The sequence below is a fragment of the Gopherus evgoodei genome, chromosome 16, assembly GCF_007399415.2.
Source record: "Gopherus evgoodei ecotype Sinaloan lineage chromosome 16, rGopEvg1_v1.p, whole genome shotgun sequence".
In the NCBI taxonomy this organism is placed as follows: domain Eukaryota; kingdom Metazoa; phylum Chordata; order Testudines; family Testudinidae; genus Gopherus; species Gopherus evgoodei.
In genome coordinates, this window is record NC_044337.1 from 14,936,189 (window position 1) to 14,950,214 (window position 14,026).

A 14,026-nucleotide genomic window follows, 5' to 3' on the forward strand; every position below is an offset into this window, starting at 1 on the left:
GTTGGCTGGAGGGGATCGCTGGTGAAGAAATGAGCCAGGGGCAATGCAGGGTGTGATGGGGAATCACCGTGACACTGATCATGGAGGGAGAGATTGACGGAGTGATGGCTGGAGAGCTGGCTGGAGACGAGGGGCCCCGTCTGTTACTGTCCAGAGGATGGAGGAGTGGCAGGATGGACAGCAGGAGCAGACCCAAGCTAGGCCACCAGTGGCCAGTGTGTGACAGGCTGTGTGAGGGTGTCTCCACTAACTGTGAATGGTGCTTTGCAGTCATCTTCTGTCCACTGTAGGCCTCTGACCCGGGCGTCCACATCCTGGGGTTGCCTCCTGAGCCGCGCCTCTTAGGAGACAGAAGGTGCAGCGTGGAGTGAGGGGGACAAAGGTGCGATCTGAAAATGACAGGCAAGGCCTCCTCTGGCCCCAGTAACAGATGTCTGCTGCTTCTGCCTTCCCCCAGTGCCTCCAGCCCTAGAGCCCTCAGAGAGCAGCGAGGCCGTGACCGCAGTGACCAACTCTGCCGTGACCTTCACCTGTGCAGCCAGCGGGTCGCCACTGCCCACTCTGACCTGGCTGAAGGATGGCAAGCCCCTGATTCTGCAAAACAACCTAGTGCCCAATGGCCCAGGCACAAGGCTGTACCTGGAGTCGGTGCAGCCGACCGATTCGGGCATTTACTCCTGTGTGGCTGAGAACGAGGCCGGGGAAGTGAGCAAACATTTCCACCTCTCCGTCGTGGGTACGTGCCTGGGCGGCCTCTCCGCAGTCTGTTGGCAGGGAGGCTGGAAGGGGGTGAGGGCAGGGGGCAGCAGGAGGGATGGGAGAGGGGCAAGCAGGCTGGGCGGATAGGGCTGAGCTGGGGGGCATGGGGAGGGGGATGGGCAGTGCCCTACCTGTTCTCTTGGAAGCCTGATGCCCGATTCAGCTCTCTATATTTCTGGCCGCTAAGGGCCAGGGGCATCCCTTTGCACTAGCGAATCTCCACGCTCTGCCCCAAGGTGGACCTTCCCCCTCAGCCCACCTGCCCTCCCAGGCCCTTGTCCGGAGGAGGGGCAGTGAAATCAGCCCTGCCGTGTCTTGCAGAGCCCCCACACATTGAGGATTTGGCCCAGCCCACAGAGGTGGCCGCCGCCATTGGGGCTCCCTTAGAATTGCTGTGCACCGCAGCTGGAGTCCCTGCCCCCAGCGTCACCTGGGAGAAGGATGGCCGGCTGCTAGCCAGGCCCGGGATCGTGGCCAGCAACAGGAGCTCCCTGCGGATAGAGAGCGTGCAGGTGGGGACTTCTCCCCCTCCCTCCCCCCTTCCCTTCCCCCCTCACACCCTGAGTTTTCACCTGAGCTTCCCCTCCCTTCTGGCCTTTCTCAGGCGGACGATGCCGGCTTGTACACGTGCCTGGCTGCCAACCCTGCTGGGGAGGATGGCAAGAGCTTCTGGGTCAGGACACAAGGTACCGTTGCACAGCGGGGCGCCTGCGGCTAGAATGCAGGCCAGTCACACAGCGGCAGTAACCAGCCTCACCTCTGCGCTGCCATCAGAAGCGACTCCTGCCCCCTGGGAGAGTGGGGGGTGGGTGTAGGGCAGAGCTGGCCACATCAGCCTCTAGCAGTGGTGGGTGGCTGAGCTCACCCTGCTGGCTTCCCTTTGCCCAGGGAAGGGAACGGATGGTGCCCCCGGAGGGAATGGGCCACAGGGAAGGGGTTGGGGTGAATGGCATGAAATGCAGGGTTGATATCAATCTCCACCATGCAGCAACCTTGGTGGGTACTGGTATAGCACCACTGGAAAGCAGCTGTGTGCAGGCAGGACCACGGGCCTAGACGTCTCCTGTAACTGGGGTGCTGGGGGATGTCCTGCATTCTCCTCTGCTGGGAGCCTTTCAGGATGGTAGCTGGGCCCACAAGTCCTGGCCCTCTCGTGTGCCCACCCTTCTGGAACAGTGAGGTGGAAGGGAGAAGGGGGATGTAAGTGCTTTCCCTGTGAGCCTGGGGCTGGGTGACAGAGCAAGCAGGGTTAGTGCAAAGCAGAGCAGTGAGGGTCGGGGCATTTCTCGGGCGTTGGCTGGTCAGTGGGAGTTACCGTTTGGGGACAGCACTCTCTCTGGTGCTCCCAACTGCTCCTGGCATGATTCCCCTTCAGCACATGCCTGACCCATTTGGCTTGCATCCCTGCAGCACTTGCAAACGTTCGGGACTCCAGTGAGACGCGCTCCGTCACCACGCTGGCCGGCGGGCAGCTCTCCCTGGAGTGCCCTGCAGACACTGACCCACCGCCCCGCATCGAGTGGCGCCGAGGGGGATCCCTGCTGCAGGTGTGTAGCTGGGATGTCCACCACTGTTGAACAGTCTGGACTTGCATGGCAAGAGGGTTAGAGGGAGGGGCTGGCATCTCAGCGAGGTGGCGCTGACTCCCCAGACCACGTCAGGGCCCGAGAGAGCCCCTCCCACTCTCTGTGGCTTAGCCAATGCACCAGGTGGCTTCCTGTCACTGCATGGCAGGGGACTGGAGCTCCTACCCTGGGGATCCCTCCCCGGTTCGTGGGTCTCTTTGATCAGCTGCCCCTGGCACAGCTCAGCTCAGCTCTGGCCGCTTGGCACTGTGGATGCTGCCTCTGGGATATTGAAGCAAGGCCACCGGGCTCATTACGTGTGAAGCCTGCGGTCGGATGTGAATCGAGGTCTGGCGGCACTGCTGATGAGATATTTGTCTCTGGGTGCTGGCAGGAGGATGCCCGCGTGCGGTTTCTGGCCCAGGGGCGTTTCCTTCAGATCCAGGCCGTGGGAGTGCCTGACGGCGGAGAATACAGCTGCACGGCGAGCAGTGCGCTGGGGAGAACCAGCCTGAACTTCCACGTGGAGATCCAGAGTGAGCAGAGCTCAGGGGCTGCTGGGGAGGTGTGAGTCCCCTGCTCAGATCCTCCGGCACACTCAGTTGCTGGGGCTCCCTTGCGTTCAGCAGAGCTGGGCTGACTCAGACACTCTGACCCTCGCTTCCCTTCCCGGAGTTGGGTTGGTGGGATACGCTGTGTGATGGGATCCTGTTTATCAATGCGCCGTCACTCCATAAGCAGAGGGGTGGGCGGGCTCTTGGGAGTCCCTCTGTTTACACATCTCATTGCATTGGCTTGGTTAATTGGTAGGAACCAATCCCCGTGCAGCATGTTCTGTCCATGCGCTGTCCGCTTTCGACCTGCTCATTACCTCAGCTTTCCATTCTCGGCTTACCTTGTCCATTGTTGTTATCTTGTTCTTCTCAATGGTTCCCTGGATGTTCCCGCCCCGGACCTTGGCCAGCTCAGAGAGTCCGTTTCTCTGCTCACTGGTCCCAATTTCTCTTACTGTTATTTTCCAATGCCCGTATCCCACCTCCAGTGATGTTTGGTTGCAGCTACCCCTGTGATAAAGCCGGGCCCCTTGGCCGTGAGCGCCACTGTGAACGAGTCAGCTCTGCTGCCCTGCGAGTCGGAGGGGCGGCCCACACCCCAGCGCACGTGGAGGAAGGATGGCCTGCTCCTGCTGCCTGCTGGGAACCCCAGGTACGTAAGCCCAGGGCTGTTCCGCAGCCATGCTCGCCCAGCTGTTTGAAACTGGCTGTGGGAAAGCAGCTGCTTCCCATCTGTTTTGTCCCTAGAGCCTCAGCACAGCCCAGTGAGCTCAGGTTTGTAACCGGGCTGCTACGCGGGTCAGGCCCCTTGCAAACTGAGGAACGGAGTCTTGCAGGCACCCACGTGAGGCAGGGGCATTTATTACCCCCACTGTACAGCTGGACGAGCCGCAGCAAGGGGAGATGAGGCGACTTGCCCAAGGTCTCATGGCAGGTCAATGGCCAAGCTGTGAACAGAGCCCGGGCGCCCTGACACCCTATGCATGGACCACTCCTCTGTGCCAGTGGCCACCTCTGGGCCTGCCTTATGATGGCTCTGGTCTGCTGGCAAGTGTTCTCCTCTCCTCAGTGCCTGTTTCCCTATTTGTCTGCTGCTTTCTGTCAACGAGGCATTAACCAAACCGGCCGTTGGCCTGATGGACTCACCTTCCCTCCCCTCAGGTTGGAGCTCCTGTCAGACGGCTCCCTGAAAATAAACCCAGTTCAGGTCCAGGACACGGGACATTACCTCTGTGTGGCATCTAGCCCTGCTGGGTCTGACCGACGAGGCCTGGACCTCCAAGTCTTAGGTAAGGGGAGGGTGAGGAGGGAAAGGACTAACCTGGGAATGAAACAGGCCCCTAGGAGCCCGGCGTGCAGGGTTCGCATCCAGCCATGCTGCGTGGATCTCAGACAGCCTCTGCTCTGGATATCACCATCTCCTTTTTCCAATTCGTGCCGGCGCCCCCTCTCCTTTGTTCCAAGGGGTCCCTCTGCCTCCTGCTGGACTGGCCCAAGCCTATGCGCTCCCCTCTCGTTAATGCCACCTCCCTCCAGCAATGCCTCTAGTTGGTTGGAATCCGCTCCTGAACCGATCGCATCTGTCTCTGCTCCTCGCAGTCCTTCCTGCCATTGCTCCGGGGCCCTCCAACCTCACCCTGACGGCCCACAGCCCGGCCTCACTCGCTTGCGAAGCTACTGGCCTCCCCAAACCCCACGTGACCTGGAAGAAAAACGGGCACCTCCTGAATGTGGACCTTCCGCGGAGCCCCTACAGGTACCGGCGCTGTCCTTGCCATGCATGCCGCAGGCGGGGTGGGATGCTCGGGGAAGTGTGCAGCTGCCTTTTGTAGAGCGAGTCAGGTCCAGTGGCTGGTTCTGCTGCCATTTGGTTCACTTGCTATGCTGCTTCTGCCCTTGTACCCTAGCTCCGCACTGCACACAGCTGACCCCGACCCTCTCTGTCCTGAGGGCCGCTGCGATCAGGTGCTGGGGGCCATTGCTGAGCTTAGTGGGGCAGAGTCTGGTCTTATGTTTGTGACCCCCCCCCTCACCCATGCACTCTGTGTCCCAGGTTACTCTCCTCTGGCTCCTTGCTGATTGCCAGCCCCAGCCTCCAAGACACGGCGCAGTTTGAGTGCATCGTAACAAACCCCGCAGGAGAGGCTCGCAGGCTCATTGCAGTCGCTGTGCATGGTGAGTGGCCCTTGGGACATGCAGTGGTCTCACCGTGGCAGGGCCAGCTTTAGCAAGTGCGGGGCCCGATTCCTGGGGGCAGGGCTTGTACTCACTGCGCGGCGGTCCCAGTCTTCAGGAGCACTTCTGATTGCTGGCCGGGGGAGGGGAGTCGAGGGGCTTGTTGCGCTCCGGACGGCGCTCTGGCCAGGGGAGCGGGAAGACCCCGGTGGAGCAGACTGCCGCCATGGTGAGTAAAAAAAAATTAAAAAGGCGCCTAAGGCATGGGGTCTGATTCCAGGGAATCGGGTGAATCGTCCTAAAGCCGGCCCTGCACCTTGGAACCGGCTTTCTGAGCTCTTTCCATTTCCCAAAGCACAAATAGCTGACTGAGCTCCAGCCAGTGCTTTTCCTGCACTGACGTCCTGGCTGGAGCCCCGGTTACAGCAAACACTGAGCCGTGTTCTCTGGGCGAGCAGCCTGGGTGAGCCTGCGGAATCCACTGGCGTGGGGGGTGCATGCATGCACCTTAGTTCTGTAGCTCAACCTGCAGCAGATGGCAGTTCGTGCTTTTAGCTCTGGAGGTCCCTGGTTCAGCCCCTGGTGTGTCGGCCAAGATGGCGGCTGTCATACATGCTTCCCGGAGCCTCGACTCCATGCCCAGAGAGGAGAGTCTCGCTCCTGTGCTTCGCTGCACAGCCCTGCTCACCTTGACTCTCGCCGTTTGCAGTCCCTCCCACAATTGCCGATGACCACACTGACTTCACAGCCACCAGGATGTCCCCAGCAGTTCTGACCTGCTATGCCTCTGGGGTGCCAGCACCAGCTGTATCCTGGAGCAAAGATGGAGCCCAGCTGGGAAACCGAGGCAGTGGCTATCGCGTCTCGCTGACAGGTATCAGCAGCACCATCCCGTACATGGATGTGTCAGCTGGGGGAGGACAGCACGCTCACCACCCAAGAGGGGGCACTATTCACCTCCCCCCTCCATTACTTACCGCTCCTGTGTTCCCAGGTGCTTTGGAGATCAGCCGTGCTCTGCCGATTCATGCCGGGCGCTACACCTGCACGGCAAGGAATGCCGCTGGCGTGGCACACAAGCATCTCCTCCTGACAGTGGAAGGTACCCGGAGCTGCCAAGACCACTTCAGGCTGAGGGAAGGAGGCGAGCACCATCCCCAGAGAGAGAGAGTGGGAGGGGGAGAGGCTTGTGAGAGAGCACTCCATCTGTTGGGACCATGAAGAGGCATTCAGGAGTAGCCTGGCTTCCTGGATCTCTCCAGGTTCTGGGAGGCTGGGTGCTGACCATAGAGCCCTATAGGCTGGGAAAGCAGCCAGGTTGTACTCTGTGAAGAAGCCGGCTCAGGCACTGTTCCCCCTCTTGGTTGCAGAGGCCCCCGTGGTGAAACCCCTGCCCAGCATGGTGCAGGTGCGGGTCAATGCTGGTGTGATCTTGCCCTGCGAGGCGTCTGGGATCCCCCGCCCGGTAGTCACATGGCAGAAGGAAGGGATGAGTATCCCAGCAGGTGAGCAGCTAAACCAGCCGAGCCCGTCATTGCAGCAGCTGGTCCACCACAGCAAAGCCCCTGGGAGGGGCTGGTGATGCTACTGGAACTTGGCACTCCAAGCACTACTGGAGGTGGCAGTGGCTTGGGCAAAAAACTATCTGAGGAACTTCCAAATCCCCCATCCCCTCCTGCCCTAGATCCTCAGTTCTCACGGACCATCTCTTGGCTGCAGCGCCGGGAGGCACAAAGCTTGGTAGCCCTGTGTACCCCAGCACGGTGTCAAAGGGCACCAGGGGTCACCATCAGTCAGTTCAGCGGGAAATCAGGACAGCTGGTGATCCTGAAATACCCCTTGGCACGTATAAGGAGACATTCACCCAGGTGTCCTTGCTAAACGCCACCTAGAGTCATTCCATTCTACCTCCACCTGCCATTTCGGAGGCTCCAGTGGGTTCTTCACTTCCTGAGCTAAGCTGTTGTGTGCTACCTTGGAGGAGGCTGTATGTGATGTGTGGAGGAAGCAGTCCCTGTGTATAGTCTGTCAGTCAGTCACTAATACGCTTGGCCGGGGTGGTCTGGCCAGTGGCCGGCCTTCCTGCTATTGCTCTTCATTTCTGCAACATCCCTTTTCTCTCTGATCTTTGTTTCCTGGTGGCAGGAGCCGGTTTCAAGGTGCTCCCCAATGGGCATCTACATCTGTCCCAGGCCTCTGTGGAGGATGCTGGGGTTTACCTGTGTGTGGCTCAGAACCCCTCAGGCACAGCGCTGGGGAAAACCAGAGTGATCGTGCAAGGTAGGAGCAGGAATGGGGACCCAAACCTCGGAGCAAACCCAGAGCCGCATGTGAAACCCAGGGGGCTGTGTGTTATCCCACAGAATGTGCTCTCCTGTTCCCCTGGGCCTGGCTGGAATTGGAATGTCCTGCCTGACCTGTCCGAGTATCTGTTACTAAAACCTCCATAGGGGGCCCAGGACCCAGTGTGTTTCCCAGCTTGATGTGGGATGCGGGGGTGGGCAGCAGAGCTTGGTCACCATTCTGGTCCCCTACCGGTGTTGGACAAGGAACACTCTCCAGCTTTACCGTGCTTGGAGAAGAGGGCCGCGTGGCTGGATTGTGCTGTCTCCAAACCAGCGCCTGGGAGCCGAGTGTCACAACTCACTGTTACTAGAGATGGGCTGAGCCACAGCATTTGGGAGCTGGATCCAGATTTCCCCCAAGCACCCAGGGTGTTCAGGGCTGGGTCTGAGGTAGCACAGGGGCTGTCGGAAATGTAGAGCCTGGATCTGGGTGCAAAGCCAGATTGTGTTTGGATCTGACGTTCTGGCTTGCGCCCCATCCACTCTTGTGCTGCCTTCATCTCTGTGCACTGTGAGGGAGAGCAGGGGGAGGCAGGAGGGGTTTGGCAGCACACGGGCAGAGGGTAACAGAAGCACCATGCACAGCGGCTAGGCTGGGGTGGGGTGATGTTCCAGCATCTTCATTCACCAGGGGCTGGCTAGCATCTCACTGCAGGGGACTTCTGCAAACGCAGTTGTTCAGTCAAAGCTGGATCACGCCTGGCATTCACTGGGAAGTAGCTGTGGGAGGAGAACCCTGTCTGCAGAAATCAGATGAGGGATCCTTTGCCTCCCATTCTCTGTTTTTTCCCAGTGCCCCCAGTCATTGAGGCCAGCCAGCCACAGCTGTCCATCCTGGAGGGCTCACAAGTTCTCCTGCCCTGCGCAGCTCGGGGAATCCCTGAGCCCAGACTCACCTGGTCCAAAGATGGGGTCCCGGTGCCAGAAAGGGAGGGAAAATTCACCTTGCTGCCGTCTGGAGAGCTGATGGTGAAGGACGCCCAGGTAAGCAACCCAAGGGGGCAGTGTGTTTTCTGGTTTATCTGGTGCACGTCCCATTTACTTCTCTGGGTCTGGACTAGCTGCAGGCTGTGATAATAAAGGGAGCATCTGGAGAAGGGATCTTGGGAAGAAGTGGCCTCTCAGAGTCACCCTGGGCTGACAGACAGCACACCCAGTGGCTCTTGTACTCTCGGGCTGGGAGGGCTGCAGGACAGGGAAGGGGAAGCCTGGTCCCACTTAATAGTGACTGTCACGGGGTCACCGGGTGATGCTCTGGAACTGCTCCCCACCAAGCCAGTCAGGACTCTGGGGAGTCTCCTCTCCCTTGGAGCAGACTTGTTCAGGGCAAGGAGCTCACAGGTCTTCACCTCCTGGGTCTCTCCTTGGAGCATTCAGCATCCTCTGCCCCTCCGTGCGCTTCCCACAGCGAGCCCGCCCCAGCAGGGTCCTGGGGAAGCCACAGGGTCCTGCACCCTCACTTTGCAGTCAGACTTGACTCTCAGCCAGCCAGTAAAACAGAGGCTTATTCGATGACAGGAACAGGGTCTAAAACAGAGCTTGTAGATACAGCAAACCGGACCCCTTGGCCGGGTCCATTCTGGGGGGCAGTGAGTCAGACCCCACGTCTGCACTTCACTCCTCGTCCCCAGTCAACTCCAGACTAACCACCCCTTCCAGCCCCTCTTTTCTGCTCAGCCCCTTTCCCGGGCCAGGAGGTCACCTGACCTCTTTGTCTCCAACACCTTCAGCTGGCACCTTTGCAGAGGAGGGGCCCAGGCCATCTGTTGCTAAGAGACAGAGTGCCAGGCATTTAGGTGCATTGGCCCCTTCCTCTGCAGCAATCACACACCCTTATTCCACCACCTAGATACTTAAGAACTGCATAGGGGACACTGAGGCACCAACACAGTGTTCAGAGCAAACCTTAAGAACATTCCCAGTTCGTCACATTGACTCCCACTGGCTGATTTCAGGACCTGCAGTCAATGGCCTCTGAGCTTTCTGCCCAGTTGCCTTTGGCACCAGGTGGATCTGTCTGGGGCTGTGTGTGTGTTTGGGGGGATGTTGATCACACAGGTCCTGCCAAGAGAAAAATTAATTTTGAAAACCAAGCACTGAATCAATCTGTGCACAAACACCACTCAAGGATGAGCCTAGCAGAGCTCTGCCCTGCTCCCTGTCCCTGGCATGGTCCCCACACTGAGGCAGGGAGAGCGGGAACTGGCCGGACCCCTGACATGCCCACGTACCCCAGGGAAATCTCAGCTGGCTGAGTACTCTCGGGATCCTGAGGAGTGCAAAGGACCCAGCTCAGAGTGGAGGATCAGCCCATTGGCTGGAATGAAAAAGCGCTCAGAATCCTTTGGGCTCGGTTCATTTGTGGGGTGCAGTGCCTCTCCCCAGGGGTGTCCCACTCACTTGCTCGAACCTTCCCCCCTTGCAGGGTGGGGATGCCGGGACGTACACCTGCACTGCAGAAAACTCTGCTGGGAAAGCCACGCTGCAGCTCCAGCTCGCCGTCCACGTCCCTCCCATCTTCACAGAGCAGCCAAGGGACCGGACGCTGAACAGGGGTGAGAGGCTGATATTTGGCTGCGTGGCAAAGGGGAACCCAATGCCCCGCATCACCTGGACACTCAACAACAAACCAGTCAGAGGTGAGCTGGGCCAACTCTGCCACAGGAGCAGTGGGGGCTGGCGTGGAGGTACGGCGGTTGGGGTGAGGCAGAGAAAGAAGGCGCGAGACCCCATGTGGTGGGAGGGGTAAGAGCCGGTGAACTAAAGGAGCGTGACCGGGGGCCTGCACTGGGGTCTCTTAGAAAAGGCCTCAGAGATCCTGGTAGCAGGGTGCAGACCTAGCTGTAGGTTATTGTGCAGGGCTGTGTGTGGGAGGGAGTGCAGTCGAGTGTTTAGAGCAGGGAGTCGGGGCTCGTGGGTTTTAGTCCGGGTTCTGACACTGGCTCTGTCTGAGTCACATGACTTCTCCCCACCTGTAACACAGGGCTAAGAAAACCCACTTCATGGGGGGGCAAGTCGCAAGACTTAATTAGCGCGTCTTCCTACTGCCGTGGGGGCTCGCTCAGCGAGAGGCGGTGGAGAGGGACGTGCTGCTATTTTTATCGTCCCTGATGAGGCTGCACTAAGAAGAAGGTTCTGAATAAGTGGAAAGTGTGGCCATGTTGTCCAGGTCCTGCCGTTCCTGCTGGGAAGTGAGGGGATCAGCCCTGGTCTGCGTCGCTCACTTTCCCCCAGGACCAGAAGGGAGAGCTGGACTCCAGGGTGTGGGCTGGGGACCTTCCAGCCCCTTCCCCATTCACCTCTTGATCCCCAAGGGCTTGGCGTGGCTGAGTGGGCAGGTACCTGCATGCTCCATGGTACCATGCACCGGGGAGCTGTCTCCAGTGTCTGCCTGGCAAACCCTCCTGTGTGGCTTCCCTTTGGCAGCCGGCATTTGGGAGCAGAGCGGGCAGAGCACCCTGCAGAGAGAGGCCGTCACCAAGGAGGACACTGGCACCTACGCCTGCGTGGCCGAGAACAGCGTGGGCAGCATCAAGGCCATCGCGTTCGTCTATGTGAAAGGTACCTTGGCAGGTGAGGCCAGCTCACTCATGGAGCACTGAGAGGAGGGGGTCTGGTCTCAGCCTGAAACAGCACCTCTGTGGTCAGCAGACCCCCCTGCATCCACACCAGCGCCACAGAGACCAGAGCCTGGCCTGGTGTCTGAAGGCCCTGGCCGTTCCGGGATCGCATAGCCCAGGCCGAGCACAATTTTTATCTCTAGCCCATTCTCCTTCCCCAGAGGCTCCGGTCCTTCGTGGCGAAGTCAGTGCCTACCAGGTGGAGCCCCTGGGGGGCAACGCCCTCCTGAACTGCGAAGCCCACAGCGACCCTGCCCCAGTTATCCACTGGAATAAAAACGGGCTCCCGGTGCTGGGCAGCCCCCACCTACGCCAGCTCCAGAACGGCTCGCTGGCCATCTATGGGACGGTGGTGAGTCACGGTCCCAGCACTGGCTTTCTGTAGACAGGGAGCTGCGGACTGCAAGGGTGTGTGAGGAGGAGCTTGGGTGTCTTCCTTTTTCTCTCGCTTCGGTTGTGCTGCCAGATTTTTCCTTCCCTCCTCTGAGTCTCATGGCTGGAGTGGATTGAAGCAGGGGCTAGCGAAAACTTGGCATGCTCTGCATAGGGGAGAAGCTGCCTGGGGACGAGCAGGGTCTGCCACAGGGGCTGGGATCTCTGGACCCATTCACCCAGCGGAGGTGTTCTCGGGAAGTAACGTCTCCCTCTGAGGAACTAGTGCACTGATTTCTTCGCTGGGCCGGCCTCCCCTTTTGTCGCTAGGGGTCATGACAGGAGCTAAAGAAATTCTTCACTCTCTACCCTGACTCAGAACAGAAGCATCCTCTGTGTGGAGGGGCTGGCAGATAAGGCCCAGGTTGATCTGGCATCTGTCACTCAAGGGAAACCTGGAGAGGCCCTAGCTTCGGCTCTGCTGTGCTCCATCTGCAGAGGCCGGATGGGGCATTGCGTGTTGGCCACCAGTTTGTATTAAGGATGAAGGGGCTTCAGTCTGCCCGATGTTATGCTAATTAGCTGCGCCCTTTGGACTCCTGGGAAGTCATCAGTGCAGCCCTGCCTTGAGCAAGGTAGGTGATGCATCTGCTTTCCCTCCTCCCAGAGCGACGATGCGGGGCGTTACAAGTGCGTGGCGGAGAATGAGGTGGGCACGGTGGAGAAGGTGGTCACCCTCGCCCTGCAAAGTGAGTGTCTGTCCGCATTGGCCACCTCGGTAGTTTAGTCTCACGGACGGTGTCGCCCTCATGCCTGTGGGGGGCGGAGGGGGGCGGTTGCAGGGGAAATGGCCGAACTGGGTGTATCCCGCTTGATCAGTTCCCTGCCATTGCCCCGGTCCCTCCTGTTCTCTGCCTCTGGCACACAGTGACACAGTCTGCTGAGGCCTGACAGACTTTGGTCCAATTCCAGCTGTTGGGTAAAGTGCACCGGTGCTTGGTGGTGCAGGGGCCGGGGATATACAGGAGGTCAGACACGATGACCACGTGTCCCTTCTGGCCTTAGACTCTCTGATTCAGGAATTCTCCTCAGGATGTGGGCAGAGGACTGAGATCAAGAAGGAAAAATGACCGAGCTGTCTAGCAGCCCCACTGAGGGCGAGGATCAGCCTCATAAAGTCCCCTGGGGCCTCAGAAATCCAATGTGACTGTGTGTGAACGTCTCTCTTGGAAGAGTCCGGGTTACATTTCAGAGAGACACTAGTGACTGACCGGAAGCTCCTCAGAATTACGGGTGGAGCTACCCCACCCCCTCTGAACTGTGGGGCAATTCAGAGCTGGATGTCAGAAATGCTGTATCAGCTCCCCTGAGCACACACGGACTCCGCCGGGCATCGGGAAATGTGTTCTAGGTGCCCCTTGTGTTCTAGGTGCCCCTGCGTTTAGCGTGAAACCTCAAGACATGGCTGTGAGTGCTGGGGAGAGGGCGGTGCTGCACTGCCAGGCTACGGGAGAGCCAGCCCCCACAGTGGAGTGGACCCGGGAAGAGAAACCCCTCCAGGAGAACCACCGAGTCCAGATCCTAGCCAACTCCACGCTGCTCATCAGTGCTGTGGAGGAGATGGATACGGGGCTGTATGAGTGTGTTGCACGCAATGTGATGGGCTCCTCCGTCGTCCAGGCCTTCCTGAGGATGCGAGGTGCGTGCCCCAGGGGCCGGAGATCCTGCATGAAACGGGGGAGCCTTTTAGGGCCCTCTACCCTCTCCTAGGGTGACCAGACAGCAAATGTGAAAAATCAGGATGGGGGTGGGGGGTAATAGGAGCCTATATTAGAAAAAGACTCAAAAATCGGGACTGTCCGTATAAAATCGGGACATCTGGTCACCCTACCCTCTCCGCACACCGCAGGGCAGGACTCGTCGCTGGGAAGGCTGCATGGCTGGAGAGGGTTGAGCAAATAGAATTTACAGCCAATATGATTCTGTCTCCCCCTCCTGCTCTAATGGACGGGCACTGGCCAAGCTGGGGCAGTTGGTCCAGATGCTCTTTGCCTTGGGGAGGGGGCTATGGCCAGCACCCCTGCTCCTGCGTCCACCCGCCCCCTCAGTCAGGCAGCAGGGCCTGCACGGGGAAGGATGTGGCGGTGGCGCTATGCTTGCCCATCAGTGCCCTGGTACGAAGTGCAGCTCTGAGGTGCCTCTCCTGCTGTGCGTGCTGGGGGCAGGCTCTGGCCTGTGGGAAGGGAGCTCCCTGACCTGGTTTCTCTTGGCCTGTCTAGGATTTTTACACAGGATTTTTATCAGCAGGGGGCTGTAATGTATGTGTAGCATTTGTAAATGTATATGGAGGGCCCTACCCCACTGAGTGAGTGCTCCCATGAGAACACAGATGCTAATAGCAGGGGCCTTTGTCTATCAAGTGGGTCTACCATTTCCCAGCCTGGGGCAATGGGCCATCAAGGCGAGTCTCTTGTTTCCAGCAGTGGCCAGTCCTCGAGGCATAAGACGGAAGGAATATTCCACCCACCTCCTTTGCAAACACAGTAAAGCAGCTGGGGTGGGGAGGAAGTTCCTGGTTCTGCCTGCTGACTGGTGAAGCATTAGGACTTACAGGGGTGCTGCTGCGCCCAGGGCCG

At 59.2% G+C, this 14,026-nt stretch overlaps 1 protein-coding gene across 5 annotated transcripts in view; it reads left to right on the top strand.

Moving 5' to 3' along the window:
- The window catches only part of HMCN2 (hemicentin 2), a 117,529-nt gene that overhangs the window by 91,397 nt on the left and 12,106 nt on the right, over window positions 1-14,026 (top strand). For 4 of the 5 annotated variants that reach the window (XM_030535297.1, XM_030535300.1, XM_030535299.1 and 1 more), the window contains 19 exons: window positions 458-736; window positions 1,081-1,271; window positions 1,364-1,445; window positions 2,170-2,306; window positions 2,719-2,860; window positions 3,383-3,530; window positions 4,040-4,167; window positions 4,478-4,634; window positions 4,932-5,053; window positions 5,763-5,927; window positions 6,048-6,155; window positions 6,424-6,558; window positions 7,199-7,333; window positions 8,192-8,382; window positions 9,824-10,037; window positions 10,825-10,971; window positions 11,180-11,370; window positions 12,058-12,139; window positions 12,820-13,089. In XM_030535297.1, coding sequence (XP_030391157.1) covers window positions 458-736; window positions 1,081-1,271; window positions 1,364-1,445; window positions 2,170-2,306; window positions 2,719-2,860; window positions 3,383-3,530; window positions 4,040-4,167; window positions 4,478-4,634; window positions 4,932-5,053; window positions 5,763-5,927; window positions 6,048-6,155; window positions 6,424-6,558; window positions 7,199-7,333; window positions 8,192-8,382; window positions 9,824-10,037; window positions 10,825-10,971; window positions 11,180-11,370; window positions 12,058-12,139; window positions 12,820-13,089 — 3,024 coding nt within the window. The remainder of the gene's footprint in view (window positions 1-457; window positions 737-1,080; window positions 1,272-1,363; window positions 1,446-2,169; window positions 2,307-2,718; window positions 2,861-3,382; window positions 3,531-4,039; window positions 4,168-4,477; window positions 4,635-4,931; window positions 5,054-5,762; window positions 5,928-6,047; window positions 6,156-6,423; window positions 6,559-7,198; window positions 7,334-8,191; window positions 8,383-9,823; window positions 10,038-10,824; window positions 10,972-11,179; window positions 11,371-12,057; window positions 12,140-12,819; window positions 13,090-14,026) is intronic. The other variant, XM_030535298.1, reaches the window with a different exon arrangement.